At 43.1% G+C, this 21,305-nt stretch overlaps 1 protein-coding gene across 1 annotated transcript in view; it reads right to left on the bottom strand.

The window, feature by feature from the left end:
- Positions 1–21,305, bottom strand: part of LARGE1 (LARGE xylosyl- and glucuronyltransferase 1) — a 580,120-nt gene that overhangs the window by 206,535 nt on the left and 352,280 nt on the right. The window contains exon 6 of the mRNA XM_089680649.1: positions 21,162–21,285. Coding sequence (XP_089536775.1) covers positions 21,162–21,285 — 124 coding nt within the window. The remainder of the gene's footprint in view (positions 1–21,161; positions 21,286–21,305) is intronic.

Below are 21,305 nucleotides of genomic sequence, written 5' to 3' on the forward strand. Positions count from 1 at the left end.
TAAACATGAAAAATAAACAGCTTTTGTGGCAACACACCTTCAGTCTGCAACTGCCCCTCGCAGTAATATATTTTCACCAATAGAGGTCCTCGGCCCTCTAAGCTGAATGACAGCCAGTGTCATTCAACCCTCTTCACTCATGGCAGGCTTTCTCAGCCTTTCTACTTCAAAGGAACCCTTAAGATAGTTTTTAGTCCTTGGGGAACTCCTACAAATACCACTTCATCAGAGGTCAGTGGGAAAAATGCTTTATATATTGGTGGCTAGTGAGAAGAATCCAACCCTTACAATGTTGGTCGGAAAGCCACTCTTACAGGTAGATAAAAAGATCATTGGTGCCATGCCACTGGATCTGTCAAGTGGCATTTGCCCAAGAACTATGGAGGGACCATTAAATGGGAGGTCAATCAGCCACAGCCCGAGGAACCCCTGGGCACCTATGGAGGAACCCTAGGGTTCCAAGAAACTCTGGTTGAGAATGACTGCTCTAGGGGATGGATATTTTGACAAACCTAGAATGTAGATGCTCAAACCAAGTTTAGCAGTATCAAAATTTTTCAGGTAACATGCTATAACTCTATAACTGGTTTGTCACTTTAGCAGTGGGGTCTGGAAACTAGGAACATGCACAGTTGCACACTTTTAGGTCCATACAGCACTGTTGTGTACGGGTTTTCACAGCATGGGGCTTAAGCACTTAGCCCTGGTTCCGATATGTATGTTCTGCCGCGTTTTGTACGGGCACGAGAGCCAATTCCTTTGAATGGACTCCCATGCCCCGGACACGCAGGGAAGAAGTCTGTGCTCTTCTTTGGAAACAGCAGCTTGCACAGGAACCTCTGTTCCCAGTGCGGTTGTGATTTCCAGTGCGGGTGGCGTACCATTAGAATTAAAGGGACCCGTCCGCGGGTCTGCATTCTTTTGTGTGGGTGGTGTGGCTGCACAAATTTTTGTGCAGATCCGCAGCGGCACCACCTGCACATATGTGAACCTAGCCTTAAAGTGCATACTCTTTTTAGTATGGAGTGGGGAAGGAGTGGAATCTCTGTCTGGTTTCTATTACTGTATTGTGGAAGTGGAAAAACCCAGATACTCCTGCACTTGGGGATGGACTCTATGTCATAAGGACCACACAACGAAAACCTTGGAATATGCATGCCTTGCCGTCCTCAAAGAACCGGGGAGTCCAAAAGTACTAATAGAGAAAAACAAAACAGAGATCGCACCGGCCTTGTGCATTACCTTTAAAAGTATGTTTATTAAATATTAAAAAATGTATTCTACTCACAATAGTAAATAAATATAAGGCACATCATGAAGGGACAGCTCTGTCCAATTCGCACTGTGTTTCTGTCTTATAAAGAGAATGATGGACATCTAAAATGCTGACACTTTTCGAGGACTAGCCTCTGCCTCAGAGCCTCTCAGGCTAGGAAGAAGCTAGTCCTCGAAATGCGTCAGCCTTTGTTTTTAGCTTAGATACTCTTTACATTTCCAGATATTTGATCCCTTGAACATCACAAATTAGCCTGTTAGAAACTTGGAGGCCAGGCCTCCAATCTGAGAAAGGAAACCAGTGTGCTATAGAATCATCCCATGCAATTCCAGCAGAAAGCATAATGATAAACCTGCTGAATCTTACAGTGGCTCCCTAAAATCTAGAATGAGTGGTCTTTCAGTTCTCAATTTAATATTTTTCTCTGGCTGCCTGAAGTTGCCCTTTAACAATTTTGGCACGGGAAGCCATCCTGATTTAATAAGCAACTGAGTGTCCAACCCACTGTTAATAATTTGGGACACTGCGTGTCCCCGGTCTAATTAGGATAAATTCAATGTTGCACAAGAACAAAGCAGCCTAATTTGCTTATGCAAATGAGACTAATAAGCTGAGGGGTTGAGAGTGTTTTAGGTGAGCGGTGCGCAGGCAGGAGGAACGCTGGGAAAGAAGTGCCGGAGACGGGAGTTAGCTGTAAGGCGGTCACCTTCATGGGGATCTGTTTCAGAATCACGCAGGTATCATCCCATGCATGTGTTATTAACACAGGGCTCAGGCCTGGTAATCTCCAGTCTTCGACCTGCAGCCGCAGAGATAATCCTCTGTTACAAACCTGATACTCGTGTGAGAAATCCTTGTCCCTCAACCTGCCCACAGCTGCTGTCTGCTAAGTGTCTTAAGGCCAAACTCCTGGCAAACAGCTAAATACACAGATCTGATACATATATGAGAGCCATTTTACCTGTCAAAAAATTGTACTTATTTCTACCCAGTCCTATGACTTACGCAGCTCTTCCACATAGCACAGTATGTCTGATGTTTCTCTGCTGCAGTTAAGTAACAGCTAAAGGTCTTGTCCCTTTCCCCAGACTGTGATCGAGAATGGGCAAGCAGCAGGTTGATTAGTTCATCCCTCTGTCACTCTGCTCTCTCCCCCTATCAGCATATTCCTTGCACTGCAGCACAACATTGGCCCTGTATTCTGCTTCTCCCTCACCCAGCCTGAGCTCTGTTGTACAGAGACTGCACAGGGCTGATACCAGGTTAAAAAACACATTTACTGGTGTATGAATGCTTACAGAGTTGCATTAACCTTTTTGCTGCCAGAGTCGTTTTTGCATTTTAAAAAATCATTTAGGCCTGAGGATTACACAAATCTGCCAAAACATTATATATTTTCTGAAAGCAGACACCCTAGAGCAGGGGTAGGCAACCTCCGGCTCTCCAGCTGTTGCAGGACTACAAGTTCCATCATGGCTCTGCAAGTCATAGCTGTAACTGTCAGTTTTTTAATGTTGCAATGCCTCATGGGAAATGTAGTTCCACAACAGCTAGAGAGCCGCAGGTTGCCTACCCCTGACCTAGAGAATAAAATAGTGGTAGTTCTAATTTTTTATGTCATACGGTACTACTGCAAAGGTCTGGGAAATGCAAAATTTCAGTTAAAAAAACACTAAAGTGAATTTTAGGGCAAAAAAAATGCAACAATTTACCACAATTTTTGGCATAAAATAATGTAAATAGATACCCAACACGGCAAACCTTAAATTTGTGTGCGCCTATGAAATGGCAACAAACTTCAGTACCCTATGTTTTCTATAGGCGAAGCTGCAAAAGCCCCTATAGGTGATCAGTTTAGTATTACAGTGGAGGTCTTGTGCTAGAATTATTGCTCTCACTCCGGGGTGTGCGACAATATGCAACATGTATCGCAATCTACGTTTTCATGAGTACAGGCCCTGACGTGTACATTTACATTCATACGTGTGCATATGTAGGGGTGGGCAGGGGTGGACTGACAACTCATGGGGCCCCCGAGCAATAGGGGATCATGGGGCCCCTGTGTCCTTGCCCAAACTCAAAAAAGCCTATGAAAAAGGTACCAGGGGAATCTCATGGGGCCCCCTACTGACCCCGGGCCCTCGGGCAGTGCTCGAGTTTCCAAATGGTCAGTCCGCCCCTGGAGGTGGGGGGTCCTCAATTTTTTTGGAGGGGGGGATGTTATGTGCTTGGGTGTAACTTTGATTTTTTGCAATAAAATTATTTTTTTACATAATTTTTTTTTAATCACATAGGGGACACATTATTTGTATAAATGTTTTTTTTTTACCTTTGGGGCATGGAATGTTTGCAAGAATTTACCAGGTCTCACTAAGGCTAAAAACCCCTTCCAGGGGGCTATCTGTTATTTCCCAGATCAAGAAGTGTTATCACTTTATTTATTATTGATCCTCAATTTTTTTTAGGGGGGGGGGGTGTTATCTGCTTAGGTGTAACTTTGATTTTTTGCAATAAAATTATTTTTTTACGTACCTTTTTTTTAATCACATAGGGGACACAACGTTATTTGTATAACGTTTTTTTTTTAACCTTTTGGGGCATGGAATGTTTTTCAAGAATTTACCAGGTCTCACTAAGGTTACAAACCCCTGCCAGGGGGCTATCGGTCACTTCCCAGATCAAGCAGTTTTATTGCTTATGATTATTAATAGCCAGTTTAAGTGCATTTAGAAACACATTCAGCATTTTTGGAAATAATCTGCAGAGTTGGCTCTGTAAATAAGATCCTTGTTTTCGCCTTTTCAGTTGTCCGCCTAGCAGAATTCTATGGGGAATTTCCCAGCAATTGGCTGTAGTGTGAAGCGCTGACAGCAGAACTATGCTATCTCCCACACCTTAGACCTGAGGATCTCTGGATTGGAGGAACATAGGGAAGAGTATTGAATATAGTTATAGCCATCTTAGCCATATTTAAAACCTGGAGTTCCTTTTTAAAGTATATTTTTCGATAAGTTTACAAATCTGCTTAAATACATTTCTGACATTTCCTAATGTACAGCATCAGTATGGTGAAAAAATAGTAAATCTCTACTTATACTGTATCCTTAAAAAGATGGCCTTGAGCTATTAGTCAGGGACTTTTCCTAGGCTAAGACAACCTCATCAATCTGCTGCAAGCAGGAGGAGGCATTTCCTCAGTCTCATCTTCCTCAGGGATCAGACTGCACACTGTAACTTTATAGCAAGCCAAAAGGTGAGAGGCTGCAGCAGGGACTGATATCATAGTTGCAAGCATTTCCAAAACATTTTTAGGGACACTTTTTTTCTGTATGTCCAGAAAGCCAGTGTGGGCAGGGCAATATTTTAATTAGGCGTTGGGCATTCATTTGTAGGTGTGGTTTAACAAGAGGGGAGAAAATGCAGTGGATGAAGAATGGGCGTAGTTTAAATTACAGTAAATATTAGGCGTGGTTTAAAGAGGGTGTGGTTAAATAGTCTGAGATGACTGACATAGTGGAGGATGTTGTAATGTTATATAAAGAATGTAGGTAGGGCAGTGTACAGAGATCAGTAGTATGTAGGGCAGTGTACAGAGGTCAGTAGTATGTAGGGCAGTGTACAGAGGTCAACAGTATATAAGGCAGTGTACAGAGATCAGTAGTGTGTAGGGCAGTGTACAGAGGTCAGTAGTGTGTAGGGCAGGGTACAGAGATCAGTAGTGTGTAGGGCAGGGTACAGAGATCAGTAGTGTGTAGGGCAGTGTACAGAGGTCAGTAGTATGTAGGGCAGTGTACAGAGGTCAGTAGTGTGTAGGGCAGTGTACAGAGGTCAGTAGGATGTAGGGCAGTGTACAGAGGTCAGTAGTATGTAGGGCAGTGTACAGAGGTCAGTAGTGTGTAGGGCAGTGTACAGAGGTCAGTAGTATGTAGAGCACTGTACAGAGGTCAGTAGTGTGTAGGGCAGTGTACAGAGGTCAGTAGTATGTAGGGCAGTGTACAGAGGTCAGTATTGTGTAGGGCAGTGTACAGAGGTCAGCAGTTGGTTGGGCAGTGTACAGAGGTCAGTAGTATGTAGGGCAGTGTACAGAGGTCAGTAGGATGTAGGGCAGTGTACAGAGGTCAGCAGTTGGTAGGGCAGTGTACAGAGGTCAGTAGTATGTAGGGCAGTGTACAGAGGTCAGTAGTGTGTAGGGCAGTGTACAGAGGTCAGTAGGATGTAGGGCAGTGTACAGAGGTCAGTAATAGGTAGGGCAGTGTACAGAGGTCAGTAGTATGTAGGGCAGTGTACAGAGGTCAGTAGGATGTAGGGCAGTGTACAGAGGTCAACAGTATATAAGGCAGTGTACAGAGATCAGTAGTGTGTAGGGCAGTGTACAGAGGTCAGTAGTGTGTAGGGCAGGGTACAGAGATCAGTAGTGTGTAGGGCAGGGTACAGAGATCAGTAGTGTGTAGGGCAGTGTACAGAGGTCAGTAGTATGTAGGGCAGTGTACAGAGGTCAGTAGTGTGTAGGGCAGTGTACAGAGGTCAGTAGGATGTAGGGCAGTGTACAGAGGTCAGTAGTATGTAGGGCAGTGTACAGAGGTCAGTAGTGTGTAGGGCAGTGTACAGAGGTCAGTAGTATGTAGAGCACTGTACAGAGGTCAGTAGTGTGTAGGGCAGTGTACAGAGGTCAGTAGTATGTAGGGCAGTGTACAGAGGTCAGTATTGTGTAGGGCAGTGTACAGAGGTCAGCAGTTGGTTGGGCAGTGTACAGAGGTCAGTAGTATGTAGGGCAGTGTACAGAGGTCAGTAGGATGTAGGGCAGTGTACAGAGGTCAGCAGTTGGTAGGGCAGTGTACAGAGGTCAGTAGTATGTAGGGCAGTGTACAGAGGTCAGTAGTGTGTAGGGCAGTGTACAGAGGTCAGTAGGATGTAGGGCAGTGTACAGAGGTCAGTAATAGGTAGGGCAGTGTACAGAGGTCAGTAGTATGTAGGGCAGTGTACAGAGGTCAGTAGGATGTAGAGCAGTGTACAGGGGTCAATAGTATGTAGGGTAGTGTACAGAGGTCAGCAGTATGCAGGGTAGTGTACAGAGGTTGGTAGTTGGTAGGGCAGCTTCCTGAGGTCTGTAGTATGTGGGCATTAGAAAGACAGAGGACAGGGGTCATCAAGATAGTGGTTCGGGTATCAGCAGGGCAGAGGACAGTGGGGTCAGTAAAGGGGTTCAGAAGCATGTAGGGCACAATACAAAAGGTTAGGAGGGCACAGTATAGGGTGCTGGAAGGGCACAGTCTATGGGACATAAGTGGTTTCCTCCACATGCAGAGCAACACAGGGAACTTGCTGTCCCATATCTAGCTATCCTGATGTGCTGATCTGTTTACACCCACCTTAGTGAATGGACCATCTGATCAGGTCCGCCAGAAAAATTGATAGGCAGACCCGATTGGACCCGCTATGTGAAAGGGACCTTAGTGATGGCACCAGCAAGCAGTGACTGAAAGAAACTTGGTTTAATGCCTGGTTCACAATAGTGCGGCCATGCGGTCCGCATTTTCTTGGGCACAGCAGCCCATTCATGTGCATGTCCCGCACATAAAAGGTACATGCACCTTTCAGAAAACGTGTATGCAAGGAAATCGCATGGTCTTTTTGAGCATGCATTTTCCCTGCGGATCCCGCACCCATAATTGCACTGCAGGCTGAGATGCATGGGAGTGCCATTCAGAAGGTGCCACCTCGTCTGCAGGTGGTTGTGGGTGCGGGAACTAATGCAATTCCTGCGCCCGCAACCAGAACGCACAGTGCGGGTTAGTGTTAACCTAGCCTAAGCCAGCACTTCCCAATTACTCACAGGACAGAGCTGACGAAGATGACGTTGCCTCTTTTCATGCAGCAAACAGCGCATTTTTACTTCTATCTAAACTTTTAGATAGAAGTAAAAAAGTTAGCTGACAAAGATGGCATCTCCTTTTTTCATGGAGCACTGTCCCGATTGTAAGAAATTGGGCAATGCAGTTTTAAACCCAATTTCTCACTGTCAGAACACTGTACTACATGAAGAAAAGGAGATCCCGACATTTGCACACTTTTTATCCAGATCCAGCGCCAGCGCCAGCCACAGATCAGTTCTTAGTGTTGCTCTGTCACACTGCAACCTGAGGCTCAGAGTCACCTCCAGCAGAAGAAGGTGGTCCAAGCGAGATCATATCCGAGGTTGGCTGCACCCTCTCTCTCCCACTCAGACAACTGCAGGACAAAGCTTTTCACGCTCTGCTCCTGAAAGCACCTGAACAGCTGTTAGGGGAGGAGGTGGTGGAGGGATCTGTCCCCGCCATGTCCGTCATCATGTGCTGCCCAGCAGCACACTTGTTAAACAAGCCCCAAAGTGACACATGTGGGCACCCATGGCACAAAGCTCGACAGTTGTGGTGCCGGCCACGGGCAATCATGAGAATGCTACTGTAGCACTGTCTGCCTGTTCGTGAGCAGCTTTGAATTTTGGGACACAGCTCGGGACAAGGTCATGTCGGGACAGCACTTTAAAATCCATGACTATCCCAGACAATTCATGACTGTTCGCAATTATGTGATATGTGTCAGACATTTGTGGACACAGCGAAGAACTACATAGGCACCAGGATTTACATGATTACATAATCTCTGAGCCAGCATCTGAGTCTATGAAGTGGATGTTGACCCTGTATAATGCCTGATCAAAGATGACATCATCCTCCAGGAGAGAAAAGCAGATGAAGGGGGAGCACAGTGATCTCTGTGAGAGTGAATAAATACCTGGAAATGTTACACTGACACTTCATAAGAGAATTTTCACTTTGATGGGGTGTTGAGCACATCAGAGATCACGTTTTTGGTGAAAATGTTTTTGAAGGGAAGATTTGGACTTTATTTATGATATGAACTGATTTTTGTCACTTTATGCACTCTTTTGGTGAAAGTGTTATTTTTATTGTAATATATGTATTCATTTATATACAATTTATTTATGTATAATTTTTGGGGGGATTGTATTGTATCTTATTAGTGAGCACTGCGTATGCTGTTTTTGCACTATTTTTTAGATTTCAAAATAAATCCCTTAGTGAAAAAATATTTAAATTAATGAAGTGTTACACTGACACATTACCGCCCCACTCCCCTAACAAAATCGAGCTGGGATGAGCGCTTCTCAGCCATTCATGGAAAGCTTTGTATATTCTGAATTAATACAAGACTTCCTCTGATTGGCTGAAAGTGAGAGGCAGGTGAATGACGTTACAATTTTCGGGAAGTCCCCGAACCGTTGTTAGAACACAGTGCGGTATACTGTATGTACCTGATACTAGATACAGTTTATACAGCGCTCACAGCAAGAACATAGGAAAATATTAAAAGATGAAGAATCTGCATACTCAGTACTTACTGGGCAAATCAACTCCTGAAAGTGGTAAAAAAAATTGAGATTTACTATCACTTTAAATTAAACTTGGGCCCACTCCATATACAGGTGCATCGCAATAAATTAGAATATCATCAAAAACCTAATTTAGGTAATTCAATTCAAAAAGTGAAACTCATATATTATAGAGATTCATTACACACAGGGTGATATATTTCAAGCATTTCTTTCTTTTAATTTTGATGAATTTGGCTTACAGCTAGTGAAAACCCAAAACGTAGTATCTCAGAAAATTAGAATACTACATAAGACCAATAAAAAAAGGATTTTTAATATAGAAATGTTGGTTTACTGAAAAGTATGTCCATGTACAGTATAGTATGCATTCAATACATGGACGAGGCTTCTTTTGCATGAATTACTGCATCAATGCGGCGTGGCATGGAGGTGATCAGCCTGTGGCACTGCTGAGGTTTTATTGAAGCCCAGAATGCTTTGATAGCGGCCTTTAGCTCATCTGCATTGTTGGGTCTGGTATGTCTCATCTTCTTCTTGACAATACCCCACAGATTCTCTATGGGGTTTAGGTCAGGCGAGTTTGCTGGCCAATCAAGTACAGTGATACCATGATCATGAAACCAGGTATTGGTACTTTTGGCAGTGTGGGCAGGTGCCACGTCCTGCCTTAAAATGAAATCAGTATCTCCATAAAGCTGGTCAGTAAAGGGAAGCATGAAGTGCTCTACAATTTCCTGGTAGAGGGCTGCACTGACTTTGGACTTGATAAAACACAGTGGACCAACACTAGCAGATGACATGGCTCCCCAATCATCACTGACTGTGGAAACTTCACACTGGACCTAATGAAACTTGCCTGTGCCTCTCCACTCTTCCTTCAGACTCTGGGACCTTGATTTCATAATGAAATGCAAAATTTACTTTGGACCACTGAGCAATAGTCCAGTCCTTTTTCTCCTTAGCCCAGGCAAGACGCTTCTGACGTTATCTCTGTTTCAGGAGTGACTTGACACAAGGAAAGCAACAGTTGTAGCCCATATCCTGGATACATCTGTATGTGGAGGCTCTTGAAGCACTGTCATCAGCCATAGTCCACTCCTTGTGAATCTCCCCCAAATTCTTGAATGGCCTTTCCTTCACAGTTCTCTCAAGGCTGAGGTTATCCCTGTTGCTTGTGCACCTTTTTCTACCACACTTTTTCCTTCCACGCAACGTTCCATTAATATGTTTGGATACAGCACTCTGTGAACAGCCAGCTTCTTTAGCAATGTCATTTTGTGACTTACCCTCCTTGTGGAGGGTGTCAATGACTGTCTTCTGGACAACTGTCAAATCAGCAGTCTTCCCCATGATTGTATAACCTACTGAACTAGACTGAGAGACCATTTAAAGGCTCAGGAAACCTTTACAGGTGTTTTGAGTTAATTAGCTGATTGGAGTGTGATGCCATGGGGTTTATTTACTAAAGCTGGAGAGTCCAAAATCAGACTCCCTTCTGCATAGAAACCAATCAGCTTCCAGGTTTCATTGCCAAAGCTTCATTGAAAAAGCTGAGGTTAGAAGCTGATTGGTTTCTATGCAGAAGGGAGTCTGATTTTGGACTCTCCAGCTTTAGTAAATAAACCCCCATGAGTCTACAATATTGAACTTTTTCACAATATTCTAATTTTCTGAGATACTGAATTTTGGGTTTTCACTAGCTGTAAGCCATAATCATCAAAATTAAAACAAAGAAATGCTTGAAATATATCACTGTGTGTAATGAATCTATATAATATGTGAATTTCACTTTTTGAATTGAATTACTGAAATAAATTAACTTTTTGATGATATTCTAATTTATTGAGATGCACCTGTACACATAGCACACAAATGCCACGGTCCTTAAACCCACAAAATATGCTTTAAATTACTGTGCCACAAATGAAAGCCCCACAAACACGCATAAACATCAGCACAATCAATTTAGAAAATGAAACTCTTCAATTACAGATTTTTTTCTGCACACATATAGACAGAGAGGTAACATTTTGATTGAGCCTACCATTAAAAAACCCCAAAAAACTTCATATAATAGTCACTAACTACTTAGCAACCAGCATCAAAGAAACATTAAACACTTTGGTCAAGAGTATGTAATGTACAATATAGTTCTGCATTTTTTTATTACATTATACGTTCGAGGATTTTAGAGGTTTTCCTTTATGCTAGTAGCTTTTTTATTATTTTCCAGTAAGCACTCGCTTTATTATTATTTTAAATGTACAATAAAGCATTGAGACAATAAATACTTTGGTCAAGAGTATGTAATATACAAAAGAGCATAAAAATGCAGGGGTCAGTAGCATGTAATGTATTGACTGTAATGGACAGGGGTATAAAATGTACAGAATATTGCAAGATTAGGTAACACAGAGATCACAGGTCAGTTATACGCAATGCACAGAGTTCAGTAGTCATGCGCATGTGCTGCAGAGAATGCAGGGGTCAGGAGTAAGTATCATACAGGGGATGATTTACTAAAATCATCTACTACTTGCAGAGTGCAAAGTTTGGTGCAGATCTGCAAGGCAGCCAATCATTTTTTATCTTCAGATTGTTCATTTGAGCTTTGAGATTAAAACATGGAAGCTAATTGGCTTCTATGCAGAGCTGCACCAGATTTTGCACTCTCCAGCTTTAGTAAATCAACCCCATAGACTGTAGTAATTAGGGGTAGGTAATGCACGGAATTCTGCTGTCAGCAGTAGGTGACATACAGAGTGTGGGGATCAGAAGTATGCAATGCGCAGAGTACAGGGGTCATACATTTGTACATAAGATAGTGTAGTTGTTAGGAGTACGTAACACACAAAAAGTTAAAAGCTCAGGAGTGCTTAATGCACAGAGTGATAGGTCAGCAGTGTGTACTGCACAAAGCACAGGGGCTAGGACTATGTAATGTACAAAATGCAGGGGTCAGAAGTACATAACACACAGAGATTGTGTTACGGTGCCAGGAGTATATAACATAAAGCGTGCAGGGGTTAGGAGTACATAATGAGTGCAAATTTCAGGGGTGTGCACCCCGCAGAATACAGTGGTCAGACTTGTGTGATGAACAGAATACAGTCTCTCCCTCCTCAACCCTCCTATCCCCCCCCCCCGTATAAATTATCACACAATAAATGAGCACATACCTGCAATACCCTATGGTTTTATTTTTCCAGACCTCAGAAACCATGGCAGTTTAGATCGAGGGGAGGCCTTTCCCTGGCTGTGTCACGTGACACAACAGAGCCAAAGAGCAGTCTCCCTCGGGTTTGAGCTGTAGGACTACAGCGGTATCTGAGTCTGTCGGCAGCTGCCTGTAATTGGCACTGCAGAGCCGGAAGTTTGAAATAAAAAACAATACTGGTGTTTGCAACAGTGTGGATGCGGCACACCCCACAACAGATGTGGGGTACATGCCCTTGCGCTAGCTATGCTACAAACTATACATAGACAAGCAACAGGATTTAAATGCAAAAAATGTTTATTCATCTACAGGTGACTTTCGTCTATGAAACATCCATTTTCATTATACCAGATTTGCCCTCACAAATCATCGTTCCATTGTCACACATTTTTTCAAGTCGCTAATACATATTTACCAACATTATTTACCAAAATAATCAAAATAAAACAATAAAAACAAAAAAATTCAACAACCAAAAAAACACAAATGTTAAATAAAAGACTGGACTCCATGGCCAGTTGGTGTTTTCTCTGTCATCAGTCTTCTATGTTTCTATTCTTGGCAGATAGTTAGCGTTTTCAGAAGGACAAAATGTCCGTCCCCGTGTATTCCCCACATCAGGCATTACCCTCCATCGAAGGTGACTTCCCAACACATAATCAGTGGTCGACACAGGAGCCGAGAAAACTAGGAAGAGATTTTCACGCCTGGTGGGTCGCCATCTATCATGATGACTGTACGGTAATGCTTTAATTATATTAAACGGAGAGTACACATAGTTTATATGCATTTAAGGATAATAAAAAACAAGGGGCATAATTTATCGCTACACAAGGCCGCTCGGCAAGCGTAGCGCCTAAAGGAGTTGCTAATTCCACTACATTTCATTTGTTATCACGCAGACAGCGTTTACCAGTTTTAAATTGGACTTGTGACTTACACACTATTGTGCGGTGTGATAACGGAAGAACTGGGAACCAGAATTTCTGGACAAGGAACCCTAACATACAAATTACATTTATCTATTACAGACATGGTAAACTAAAGTGGGACAAGGACGAAGATGGTGCAGGGCCTGTAGGCAAAGTAAAGTTTTTCATTACTTGTGATAAGGACAGTACATTAGAGAAAATCTCTCCAATGAGGACACAGAAAAAAAAAGAAGCAAAAAGCACATTTTGAATTGGAACTCCAGGGAAGAAAATGCCCTGCCTGCTAATTTTTGCCCAAAGGATACTGAATAAGGTGTGTGGCTAAATGGTTAGCACTTCTGTCTGGCATTACTAGGGTCATTGGTTCGAATCCCAACAATCGCACCACCTGCCGAGAGTTTGTATGTTCTCCCTGTGCCTGCATGGGGGTACTTTGATTTCCTCCCACACTCCAAAGACATGCTGGTAGGTTAATTGGATCCTGTCTAAATTGGCCCTAGTATGTGTATGTATGGATGTAAGTTAGGGACCTTAGATTGTACACCCCTTGAGGGTTAGGGACTGATGTGAATGTACAACATATATATATATATATATTTATATAAAAGTGCTGTGTAAACTAATGGCACTACATAAGTACCTGAAATAAATAAATATACAGTACATATTTACCTTATTCCTTCCTCCCCCTGCAGCCAGTGCTCTGCTCCAATCTGGAATATGGGCAAGCCTTCAGCATCCTTTGTACAATGCAGGAACTGCTGGTCCTGCATTGTATAGGATGACACCATAGAGCTGCGACCGGTTAGACAGCGAAGGAAAAAGGCTTCTGGGGACAGATTGCAAGGAGGAGGAGACCAGCGGGAGCAAGGAATAGTCAGAGTATTTTACCTTATTCATCATCTTCTGGACAAAATGAGCAGTTAACCCTTGCAATGGGAATGGGGACCCACTGTGAGGGATTTTTTTTGCCAAAGCTTTAATACAGTGGAAAACAGAAATTCTAACATCGCTTTTTAAAGAGTATGTAAACCAGGGGCGGACTGACAACTCATGGGGCCCTCGGGTAATAGGGGATCTTGGGGCCCCTGTGTCCTCGCCCACACTCAAACCACACCAAAAAAAGCCTATGAAAGGTACCAGGGGCATCTCATGGGGCCCCCTACTGACCCCGGGCCCTCGGGCGATACCCGAGTTCCCAAATGGTCAGTCCGCCCCTGATGTAAACCCAACATTTCATACATTGTCCTGATATGTGCCTGCTGTACCATGTAGTTGTATGAAAAAGTAACCTGTTCTATTGCTTCCTTTGTATGAAATCTCTGGAGTTCCAGCCAGTCCCTCTGCTATCCTATTATAAACTGATCACACTAAGCAGAAGAGCACGCCACAGTCAGTTGTCTAGCTATGCTGAGAACTGAGCCTGCTTTCCTCCAATGATCAGGCTTGTGCTGGCATGCTCTCTCTCCCCTTGCACAGCCATTCACTGGGAAGACCAGCGCACTGCTGTTTCTCCTACCCTGCCTTTCTAAACTCCTTATTCAGACCATTGCTGCAGGAGAGGTACAAGGGCCACATGAAATGACCTGCTTTTTTTCACCAGTACTTTTCCATTATACAGACTTTGCAGAATAACAAAAACCATATTTAAGAATGAATAAGCTGTAATATATTGCATTTTTGTTCTTGAATTTAGATATGGCTTTAAATAATGTATTTGTATAGCGATCTATACATTACATCAAAAAGAAGGACATCTGAGGAGGAAAGAGCAACAAAGAGCTATGGTTTCAAAAGAGGGACAATAGGGAGCTGACTGATGTTTTATTTTTATTGCAGTCCTGTGCCTTCCTGTCTCAGTGAAAACCACTTTACCCTTTTTTGATATGGATTTCATAAAGAAAAGGAAGAGGGGTAAAATATCACCAATGGGGCTACATACAGAAATAAAAACTAAAATGTAAATCTACCCCACTCTATCCAAAACTAAAAAATAATTAGTTGGTTAGTGTTAGAATATAAAATAGTTACTGAAAATGCACTATGGGGTTGATTTACCAAAACTAAAGAGTGTACAATCTGGTGCAAATCTGCATAGAAAGCAATCAGCTTCCAGGTTTTATTGCCAAAGCTTAAAGGACAAGTTCACTTTTGGGAACATGTTAAATGTTCCACCCGTTTCCACCCGTAACATGTTCCCAATGCTGCGGGCGCTGCCCCGCTGCCCTGCTCTCCCTGTGACAGAAGTATGGGGAGAAGTTCCCCGTACTAGCTGTCACTTTTTAATAAAAGCCGCACACGGCTGCATCATTTATTCACAATGTTCTGTGAATGAATGGACTACAAGTCCCGACAATAGGAAGAAGGGTCAGCCGTATACCGGAGGATAGATGAATATAGTATGTATTTATTGATCCTTAGGACACACAAAACACCAGGACATGAATACAGGACTTGTTAACCCATGGTTATGATTAAGCACGAGATCGTGTGAAACGCGCTAACAAGTCCTATATTCATGTCCTGGTGTTTTGTGTTTCCTATGGATCAATAAATACAAACGATATTCATCTATCCTCCAGTGTGCGGCTGACCCTTCTTCCTATTGCATTGTGTGTGGTGGCGAGCCAGAGCCTGCACCTGATTGATCTGGATTGTTTGCCTGAGCGGTATACCTTTTGTTCTACAAGTCCCGACAGCCTTAATGGCAGGAGTTCTGTACTGTGGAGTGCGGTGGTACTTCATTGAGCCTGGGTTCACACTTCTGCGGTGAGGCATTTCGCATGTGATTCACAGAGGATCCGCACCGCATTCCTGTGCAAATCACATGCAGATTCTGTGCAGTGCAATTTGATCCATACATTTTGTATGGCTCAAATCACACCACATCCGCAGGTCCCGCAGATGCGGGACCCTTTTTTTGTCCGCACTTGAATCGGATTGCATGTGTATTCATACCCATGCAATCTGATTCTGCACATCGCACCGCGTTTTGCAAACCGATTTTGGGGTGTTGTTAACTTAACAGCGGTTCGCATGAATGGGGTGTGATTATGATGCGGTGCAGAATTCACACTGAAACCGGTGCAAATTTCACACTGCATCAATGTGAACCCAGGCTGAATCTTCCTGTCAGTATATCTGTTGCTCATACATCCCGTACTGACAAGATTTAAAGAACCAGTTCAGCAGTGAGGCTGGAACTGAAGCAGATCTTGATGGGGAAACAGACAGAGCTGAGAAACAATTAGCTGGAAGGCTGGAAAATGTTTACTGCGTTGTTGTGCAAAAATATCCCATGTGTGGGAAGATCGACTTGGTTGAAGCCTTGGAACGCATCTTGGTGAATGAGCTGGGTCCTAAAAGCTCCCTATTTGAAGCTGATCTTTAGGACGTTTGGAAAACTCTTCTGACCGCTGGAAACTGACTGCTAGGAAACATAGGTTAAAAAATGTCAGTTTAGCCGCGTTTGCATACCGTTTTTAAAAGATAACCTCAGGAGACCTTCCTAAATGTTCAGAATGCACTGAAATATAGTAAATAATTAACTATTTCAGACACTTTGAGAGAAATAGAGAGAGCAGAAGCAGAGAGAGCAGTATGTGTTGAGATGACCTGTCTTTTCTGGTTGTATTCACTATGGATCCCATCATGAGCATAATGTGGTGCGTTCTACCATTTTTTCCTTCACGCAAAACCTGGAACTGACTGCACTGGTGTACCGGGTCCATTTGAATACATGGAAAACGCTTTGCATGCATTTTTGATTAAGAAAAAAGGCTCTGGACAGCATCTGGATATGGATTTGTCAAAAAACGCTTCTAAACACAAACACTTGTAAACACAGTTAACTGCGTTTACAAGCGTTTGAAACTCCGGTAAAATCTACTCCTGTACGCAAGTTTGGTGCATTCAAAAAAAACGACTGTAAACTCAACTGCCTGTAAACGACTGTGTGTACATGGACACATAGGAAAACATAAAAGAGAGTTCAGGGGCTGCTGAAAAAAAACATTCAACGGCTCCTATCAGCTGCACTGTACATGAGCCCGAACATTATGTATTTATTTATGATTACTATTTAGAAGAGTATATAGTGTAATATCTGTGTATCTTCTATGTAAACTATGTATATTGATTTTTGTCTTCGCACTGAAGGTCATATAACGCGTGATTTTGAATGAGAGATTAATTGAATGCCAGCTGCAGTCAGTCAGAACAAAGATTCTTTGATGCCGTGTATGGAATGTTCTACAAGATACATAAATAGACGTAACCTTATGATATGTCCTTTAAATCCTCTCACACACTTTAGATTGAGAGGGCAGTAAAATGGCACCTGCTCTGGCGTGCCTACATCTGGACGGCCCGTCATTGCCTGCGTACCTAGCGGATGGCACCATGCCCCGTGCTCTTTGATGCACTTGTTGGAAGCAGAGATCCAGCGCTGCCATAGGCATGAATTCCTATAATTAGGTGGCACGTGTTCTAAGGTTGCTGTCACCCGCCGTGCAAGGCAATCAGCGGTACAAGTGAATTCTGGGCTGTGTAAACTGTTGTCTCCACAACAGCTCTTGGCCGTTCCCTCTCGTTTCTGAGCTCCAAACCTGGCAAGGTTCGCCTTCACATTACAGTTAAAGCCCGCTCCTGCCTGTAGTATAAAATCATCTGATACCGTTTATTCAAATGGAGCTGATTAACTTGTCTTTATGTGCCTGAAATCAGCGCTATGTAGTGTAGACTATTGGCACAGCAACATGCCAACTAGGAAGGCAAAGAAAATCATGTGGACGAAGAGAAGACCAGTCCTCCGATGTCACTTCAGTTGGTAAAAAATTTATTAGGTTGCTTATTCCTGGATGAAGCTATTTTGTCTTCCCTGGTTCCTTCCTCCCCTTCATCAACAAGCAAATTACATTTTTAAATAAAACTTTTCCATTTTCATTACATACTTTATTTTAGAATCATCATTGGTTTCCTGTGATTCTCTATGCAATGCAGGCAGATCATGGCTGGTGGGAGGGGCCTGCAGGGTGCTGTACACAGCTTTCTGAAAACATAACAGCACTGTGTCTCAGTACTCTTATCAAGAGCCGTCTGCTCTGATTCAAGTAGTGGGCTTGCTCTTGGGAGGGGCTATGAAAATATCAAATTGCCTTGATAGATGGATGTCAGTTTTAAGGATTGGTCTTTCCTAGGCCAATTTCATTTGCATGCAGGTCACCCTAGGCTTCTGGCAAACAGTCATTTTGGAAAACCAGCATTCGATAGGCCCTTTCGGCAAATGGCTGCGGCATTGATCATTGTATTCTGATGGGAGAGGGTGGGAGTTTCGCTGTCAGAATACAATAGCACAGCATGAGAGATCTCTGCATCACACACCATTTGTGTTCATCCCGAAAAAAATTAACAAATAAAACTGAATGTGTATACCCTGCTTAAGAGTCTATTCCAGCATCAAACAATTCCAGAAGATAGCCCTCCCCTCCCAGCAGTAGGTGATTGACGGCCTCAGCTGTGCATGTTTCACTATGAAACTGTATGAGGGGGTCCATTCCCTCCACTCAGGTCTCAGATTACACTTAGCTCTCCTCTCTCTGCTATGCAGTGAGTGACATCCGATCTCCACTCCCAGCCTTCTGGAGCTCAAAAAGGCTGTGTAAAATGTGTGCTTTAGGAGGCTGTAGAGGAGAGAGTTGTTACAGATAAACAGGTACAACTTATGTAAGAGGATTTGTTTAATCTCTGTGTATCACCTGAGGCTAGTCTCTTCACTGGAAATATGTAAAGGTTTCGTCATAGATAGCACCATCTGCTGTCTTATGTTTTTCAGGGTGTCCCGGTTGTATATTCAAAACACTTGATACGAGTGGAAGAGGCCTAACACATTTCCTATTGGCTAGACCTGCCCCAATCTAATGGACTTAAAGTTATTGTGGTCAGTAAAAAGCTGCCCGAGTTTTGTGTGTTTCGATGGCTGAGAAGAAAGTGATATGATTGGAAATGTACAGGAGGGAGAGCAGACACAGGAGAAGGGGTGATTCATCAAACTGACTCACTCCTGTTACCCAAAGAGGAAACAAGCAAATAGCATAGGTCACCCCTCGGCCTCTGTGCAATTACTGCTGTATCTCAGTACTGATTACATCAGCTGTCTTTCAGCAATGTTTACTCTCAACAAAAAGTGTCACTGCTTACCATCAAATGCCATGTACTGTATATGACATATTAGTTATTATTTTTATTTTGTGTACATTTTAAAATGGGATTCCACCGTAAAGTAAACCCAGCAACAGATATTTTTAATGCATCACCCCACCACCCTTCACAATGCAAAGGTTATTTGCTCATTTAACTCTACGGAACGAGGAATATGGCTTAATACTTACACAAAAAAAAACATACTCGCCTAAATGGCTGCAGCACTAATCCCCACTTCATCTATCCTACCCCAAGAACTGAGCAATTAAACCACGCTGATCGCTCAGTTCTCCTCTGCTCTGAGCTGAGAATGGTGACTGTCAGTCACCAGCTCTCTGCTCTGCCCCCCTGTGATGGGGGATGAAAGGGCTGCCTCAGGCTCTCAGTGGCATGCTAAGAGGCTAAGCCAGCTGACGGTCCAGGTATCTGGGCAGATCCGGATTGTTAAGTCAGGCTCCTTTCCAAGCCCAGACCAGCTTTGTGGCATCAGCCGACAGCGGGCTTTAGCTGTCAGCTGAAAACTGGTCACAGGAGTGCAGAACATGCTGCACTTCAGTGATCCATAAGAGAAGTATAGCCACAAGAGTTTTGGTTATACATCTTTAATATACCCCTTAGTTTACCCATCCCTCTGGTAGGCTTGGGTACAATCAGCCTGCCCGTACATGGATCCAATTTTGGCCGGTCCGTGCTGAACCAGCTGAGATTCGATCCATCTATGGCCAGCTTAACTGTGACCCCATCACAAAGGGGGCCTCCCAGCTGCTGCACTCTACCTTAAGGACGTCAACCAAAAACACAGATATGGATTGTATGTAAAAAGTAAATATGCGAGCGCTATCTGAAAGAAAAATAGCCGCTGAAACACCTAAAAAGGCAACCAAACAGAACCTTTCAATGCAAATCTCAATATGAAGGTGCAGCGCTTAAAACTAAATATGCAGTATAAATCTCATCAATATTGTGAAGAAATGAGAAGATGCAGCTTTAGAAACTGTGCAGCGTGAATAAATCGATAACATATGCTCAGTATGTAGGTATAGATAATAAGCAATACCAGATCAATCAAGAAAATAGACAAATATAAATAAATGTGCATAAATGATGTCACCAATAGGTGAGTAAAGTGCAAAAAAGTCCCAGATGTATTGCCCACGTGAGGATCCTGTATGATCCCGATAAGCATGCGTGGAGAGTTAGTCCAAGTGGCAGATATTCAATGTAAATGAAATGCGCACTCACCAGAAGTGCGTGTAAACACGCAATTGAGATATAACCTATCTCAATAGGTATAGTTTAGATCATCCGCCTCCCAGGTCAGGTCAGGTCAGGTCAGGATACCTCCCAGTCACATCTGCATGGAGTACTCAGGGGTCCTTGATGCGTATCACCATAGGGGGTCACCCTTAATGCAGCCTCTGCGAATGTCCCTCATGAATAGGGACCAATAAAGGAGACCACATAGCGTGATACCGTAGGGAACTTTATTCCATCGAATGAAAAGTCCAATGACAAAGTAAAATAAAAACACTGACCGTATAATGGGAATTCAGGATGGCCACCAGCGGTGGCTAGACGTCCAGTTGCTGTAGCCCCCCTGGACGTCTAGCCACCGCTGGTGGCCATCCTGAATTTACACGCACTTCTGGTGAGTGCGCATTTCATTTACATTGAATATCTGCCACTTGGACTAACTCTCCACGCATGCTTATCGGGATCATACAGGATCCTCACATGGGCAATACATCTGGGACTTTTTTTTTGCACAGATATGGACTAGCACTGCAATCTGGCAATATGAAGGCTAAATAACAATTTCAGGGTTGAAAAATAAAAGACAAAATACCAATTTCACTTTGAGGGCATGTGTTTTGTACCAAGCACCTACCTTGTGAATCTTATATGAATTGTTGTTGGGGGCTATTAGCAGCATACAGTGATACATAGGATGCCAAAAACACCTACTGACCTCTACTGCTGGATTGTGCCTATGCAGACAAGGTGTTGGTAGGAAACAATCCTCAAACAGGATTAAGGGTATCAGTGCATTGAAACATTAATTTGATCTACCAACAATTTTTCCCATTACCAGAATTCCAAGGACAAAGATTAAGAGGCATAAAAAAAACAATATATTACCTTCAGCTCATCTGCATCATAAAAATCCACATGCACTGCAGGTACCATCCATGTCTGGAAAAGGGTGGCCAGGATCTGTTTGGCAATCGTGTCTGCGATGAGGTGGAAGTGAAGAGGGTTCCTCCTGAAAATAAAAAGTACAAA

This window comes from Staurois parvus, unplaced genomic scaffold, assembly GCF_062004578.1.
Source record: "Staurois parvus isolate SC_StPar_1 unplaced genomic scaffold, SC_StPar_1.0 ptg000249l, whole genome shotgun sequence".
In the NCBI taxonomy this organism is placed as follows: domain Eukaryota; kingdom Metazoa; phylum Chordata; class Amphibia; order Anura; family Ranidae; genus Staurois; species Staurois parvus.